Consider the following 5,545-nt stretch of genomic DNA (forward strand, 5'->3'; position numbering starts at 1 on the left):
AAAAAAAAAAAAGTTTTTTTCAGACCTTGCTTCCCAGTGTGACCATACACTTCAGGGTTTAAGAAATCCTCCTGTCAACCACCAGTCAAAGAAAACACATGGTGGGACTTGTGTCTCTAGCTGCATATGTAGCAGAGGATAACCTAGTCAGTCATCAATGGGAGGAGAGGCCCTTGGTCTTGTGAAGATTCTATGCCCCAGTGTAGGGGAATGCCAGAGCTAGAAAGCAGGGGTGGGTGGGTTGGGGAGCAGAGGGAGGGGAAAGGGGGATGGGGGTTTTCAGAGAGGAAACTAGGAAAGGGGTTAGCATTTGAAATATAAAGAAAATATCTAATAAAAAAATTGAAAAAAAAAAGAAAGAAAAGAAATCCTCCTGCCTCAGCCTCCACAAGCAACTGAGCCTATAAGAGCTTACCACCACACCCAGATCTCTAAAAGATAATGTGTACATTTTTAAATTCTGTCCCCATAAGTCATGGGACTGGACACACAGTCATTGATAGCGCATGTGCCTACATTCAGGAGGCTCTGCAGCTTGAGTCCAGTGCCTCCCCCAAAATATTCATAAATAGACGAAAATGTCTTTTTTACAAGACAGATGTCTTGCCGAGCAGTGGTGGCACATGCCTTTAATCCCAACACTTGAGAAGCAGAGGCAGGTGTATTTCTGAGGTGAAGGCCAGCTTGGTCTACAGAGTGAGTTCCAGGACAGTCAGGGCTACACAGAGAAAAAAACCCTGTCTGGAAAAACAAAACAAACAAAAAAGACAGATGTCTTGGTGCAAGTTTTGTGGTTCCAGCATTTGGGGGGTCGAAGAGGGAAACCAGTGTGGAATTACATAAAACCATCTCAAAAGAATTTCCTTGGGGGCTGGTGAGATGGCTCAGTGGGTAAGAGCACCCGACTGCTCTTCCAAAGGTGCAGAGTTCAAATCCCAGCAACCACATGGTGGCTCACAACCATCATTAACAAGATCTGACTCTCTCTTCTGGAGTGTCTGAAGACAGCTACAGTGTACTTACATATAATAAATAAATCTTTAAAAAAAAAAAAAGAATTTCCTTAATTACATACATATACAAGGCCATAAGACAAATTCTGTGTACTATGAGATACACCTAACACAGAAAATTCATAATTGAAGTATGATGGTATGTATCTGTAATCTCAATAATACCCAGACTAAGGCAGGAGAACTATGTCATGGAGACTCTGTCCCAATTAATCAATCAATCAATCAATAATTAATGCAAACTAAATCAAATTAATAACAGAATGACAATGCAGTAACTCCCTGCTCCCTATTACTGTCAAAACAAGTACAAGTACACGCATTGGAACAATCTAAGAAAATGAAAGTTTGACTTAGAAAACATTCTTGACAACTACAAATTCTTAAGTACTAAAACAGTAAGCTTTTACCACAGCATGGTGTCCCACACCTCAAGTCCTACAGGATGGAGGCTAAGGAAAAGGACCTCAATTCTGAGACAAACTGGACTTTATAAACACACCCAGGGAGCTGAGTGCAATTCATAAAAGCCTACAGAACCAAATGAACTAAGATAAAGAAAGCTCAGTTTGCATTTAAGGAGGAAATTATGTTGAACATAGATCACACTGCATCAGGCCAGGCCCAGACACATCACTCAAGTTTACCACTCACTATCAGAGTTTAAAATTAAGTCTCCTCCAGACTCAAAATGTAAAAACACCATCAGGACTCTCGAATGTAGATTTTAACCAAGGCGGGTGATTCTAACCTGTCACAGCTGCCTGTGAAATGAAGAAAACCTGAGACCCCAGCTTCCTCAAGTCCCTTCTCTCAAGTGTTAGTCCTTGAACCTAGAAAGCAGTTTTGAATTTATCATGTCTGATGACAGGCTAGCTCTGACCTCACTCCCATCCCATACCCACACGCAGACACCACCTTGTGCTAAAAGCTACAATTAAACCCAAACACCCACTCAGCTGCTAAATTTCCATGGTTCACCAAAAGAAAAACTTAGGGTTTTCATTAGTTTGAACCTGCACTACTTTTTAAGGTTTCTTTTTATGAATTTTGCCTACAAGTATGTATGTTTTTTTTTTTAATGTGTGTAGTAGTGCACACTTTTTTTTAAAAAAGTTTTTTTAAAAGATTTTATTTATTTATTATATGTAAGTACACTGTAGTTGTCTTCAGACACTCCAGAATCAGATCCTGTTACGGATGGTTATGAGCCACCATGTGGTTGCTGGGATTTGAACTCCGGACCTTCGGAAGAGCAGTCGGGTGGTCTTACCCACTGAGCCATCTCACCAGCTCCAAGTATATGTTTAATACATGTGTGCAGCTACCCATCAGACTCCCTGGAACTGGGGATACTGATGGTTGTGAACCATGATTTTGGTGCTGGGAACTAAACCAGGTTCCTTTGCACAAGCAAGAAGCCCTTAACTACTGAGCCACGATAGAACTTAGGGGTTGGAGAGAGGGTGAAATAGCGTTTCTCTGTATAGCCCTGGCTGTCTTGGAACTAGCTCTATAGATCAGGCTGGCCTCAAAGGTTACAGAAATTCTCCTGCCTCTGCCTCCCCAGTGTTGGAAATAGTACTGCCCCGGGAAATAGTACTAGTTTTTTTTAAAAGCATCTTAAACTATCAGAAGCCTACACTGAGTTTCAGTATTTTAAATATCCCATATCTGATATCTGAGCCAGGGAGATGGCTCAGAGTAATGGTGCTTATCACCATGTCTGACAATTGGAGTTCAATCCCCCAGACCTACACATAACAGAGAATCAATCCTTTTATTTTTCTTTATTCTTTCTTTCTTTTTTTTTTTTTTTTTAATGCCTACTGACCCAGTATTCCCAGGTAATCTCCCATCTGAATACTAACCAGGCCCGACCCTGCTCAGTTTCTGAGACTCAAATGCTTGAAGTTGTTCCTTGACTTCCACTGGTGTCAAGGCTCTTGCACATCCAAACCCAAACACACACACACAGAATAAAAATAAAAACTTTTTAATTTTCAATGTTTACCTTCCAGTTAAGTCTTTTTGCCTCCTAGAAATCCAATAAATACAGTCAAGTTATATTCAATTTTGAATGAAGACAATCCTGTTGTAACATACCTCCAAACTAGCAATGACTGCCAGTTTTCCTAGATGTCACCAAATGCGTGGGAAATCCCTGCTGGGCTGAAACTAGGGCCAATACAAATTATAACCACCACCTAAGAGAGCAGAAGGTTATCCCACCCCTTGCAAAATAAATATAGACAAATATTTCGGGAATTTTATTTAAAGCGATTCTGTCTTTCTCTATAGTACCAAAGACACCACACAAATTTCTTGCGCAAAAGGAACAGCGAAGCAAACAATGTGAGCAAAGATGTTGATAGCTGGTCCAGCAAACCCAGAGAGGTAGGAAAGAGGAACACGCGGCGGCGCTCTGACGCCTAGGAAAACCCAGCTCTCGGGGAAAGGCTTCTCCGACAGCAGCTGCCCAACTGGGCTGCAGGTCCAGGCTGGAGGTGGCTGGCGCTGGCACATTTGAAATATCATAGTCGGTGGATCCAGTCCGGAGCACCACGCGGCACCCGCCCGCGCACACACCCACCGCCCACTGCAGCGAGCGACCTGGGCGCAGCCGCAGCACGCAAGTAACGCTCGACCCGAGCAGAAAGTTTCGAATGAAAAACCCGAGAACCGAAACGCACCGGTCCCGGAGCTGAACTCGCGCCAGGAACACGCCCGGAGCCAAACCACTTAACAAGCAGCTCGGGTTTTCAGCTGGCTGGCCCAGGCGGGACCCGGAGGTGGCAGAGGCGGCAGCGCACTGGCTCCCGCAGCCCAGGTGTCAGCCGCGCCGCCGCCTCCCTCCCGCGCCCACTATCCGACCGGTGCGGTACAGACACTGGAGTGCGGATCAGACATGTGGATAAGGGGCTCAGGGTACGGATCGGGGACGCCGATCCGGGGGCGCGGGATGAGGATCGGGGACGCGGGGCGCGGGGTCGAGTGCAGAGCCCGGGCGGCTCGCAGGCTGCCGGGGCAGGTCGCGGCTCCGGAACCCGCGGCCGCGCGCCCCTCCCCCCCACCCCTCCCCCGCCGGGGCACGCAGAGCCGGCGCCGCGTCCCGGGAGACCCACCGCCCGCGGCCCGGGGACCGGGAAGCTCTGCCTGCGCGGCCGCAAGCAACATTCAGCGAGGCGGGGCGGGGTCGGGACCGAGCGCCGCGCGGACTCACTTTTTCGGATGTTTCTCTCTTTTCGGCCTCCGCTTTCGGGCCTGAATGGCCAGCACTGGGGAGAGAGAAGACACATTAACGGTCGGGCTGGCCGCCTGCGTGCCGCGAGGCGGGGCGGGGACCGCGCGCGCCGCTCACCTTTCCTGGAGCTCATTCCGACTCGGGACAGCCAGGCGGGGGGCTCCGCGGCGGAGGCGGCGGCGACGCGACAGTCAGCCGCACCGGGATGCAGCCTCCACTCGCTCGCCGGCCGAGGAGGCGGGAACCGCGCCTGCGCGGCCGCGGCCGCTCCCGCGGGGGCCAATGAGACCCGCCCCCGCGGCCCCTCCCCTCACGCCCCCCTCCGCGGCTCCAGAGCATGGGGGTCCGGACCCCGGCCGCGCCCTTATCGCCCGCTCGGCGGCCCACCTATGCTGGAGGGCGGTCGCGCGCCCGCGGTCCCCGGCGCCCACCGCCCCCTCGCCCACGGCCTCCCGCGCCCACGGCCTCCACCTCCTTGGTTCTACGGCCGCCGCAGGCCACCCGTTCCCGGGCACTAGGCCCATCTGCCGACCCTTCCTCCCAGCCACCGCCTCCGCTCCGCACCCCGGATGGTCGTGCCGCACGCCTCTCCATGCGCCCTTCCTTGGCCAGAGCCTTGGCCGGTCTCTCGCCACCTCTTTAAGGCGGCCTCCTCTATTGCTTTGCATCTCTACATCCTTGCATCCCTAAGAGCGCCGCTTCCTCCTCTCCGGCGGGCGTGGAAAGGGCACAAGACCAAGAGCTGGGGAACCTGGGTCCTTGAGTGTCTGTGTGACCTTGGAGAAGTGATTTCCTCTCCCTTTCCTACTCCACTAGGCTGCATGAGTTTCACCAAGGAAAGATGCACACAGCTTAAAAGGAAAGTTTGTCACAGAAAGCTTAATTTGCTAAATACTATGAGAGTTTAAAACAACAATCATGCCAAACAGTTTATTCTTCTTCTTCTTCTTCCTACTATAATGGGGAAACTAAACCCTAAATAGGTCAAACAGTTCTACCAGCCTGTATTTCTATTCAGGCCTAGCTGGTTTCTCTTTCTACCTTCCCAGGCTACCTAAGATTTGAATCACGCTGACTGACACATAGTTACCACTTCAGTGTTCTCTTGTCTCTTTGAACAACTACGGTATCTTAAAGATACAGGTCCTGAGCACTAAGTGCTTCTTTGGTTACAACTGTATCGTTGAGTTACAACTGTATCACTGAGTCTTGTTCTAAAGATGTCCCAACAAACAGGAAAGGCCGCTCTAAGTTTGGAGAGATTTTACTTTCTCCATTTTTTTTTTCA

General features: G+C 49.5%; 1 protein-coding gene across 6 annotated transcripts in view; it reads right to left on the minus strand.

Annotated features, from left to right (window-relative positions):
* The window catches only part of Srpk2 (SRSF protein kinase 2), a 166,554-nt gene extending 161,586 nt beyond the window's left edge, over positions 1–4,968 (minus strand). For 2 of the 6 annotated variants that reach the window (XM_021188323.2, XM_021188308.2), the window contains exons 1-2: positions 4,822–4,967; positions 4,237–4,291 (exon numbers count right to left, since the gene is read on the minus strand). In XM_021188323.2, coding sequence (XP_021043982.1) covers positions 4,237–4,291; positions 4,822–4,851 — 85 coding nt within the window. In that variant the 5' untranslated portion in view covers positions 4,852–4,967. Of the gene's footprint in view, positions 1–4,236; positions 4,292–4,374; positions 4,519–4,821 lie in introns of those variants that run through there. The other 4 variants (XM_029534036.1, XM_029534021.1, XM_021188348.2 and 1 more) reach the window with 4 other exon arrangements.
* Between the last annotated feature and the right edge of the window lie 577 nt (positions 4,969–5,545).

Source organism: Mus pahari, chromosome 2, assembly GCF_900095145.1.
Source record: "Mus pahari chromosome 2, PAHARI_EIJ_v1.1, whole genome shotgun sequence".
Lineage (NCBI taxonomy): Eukaryota > Metazoa > Chordata > Mammalia > Rodentia > Muridae > Mus > Mus pahari.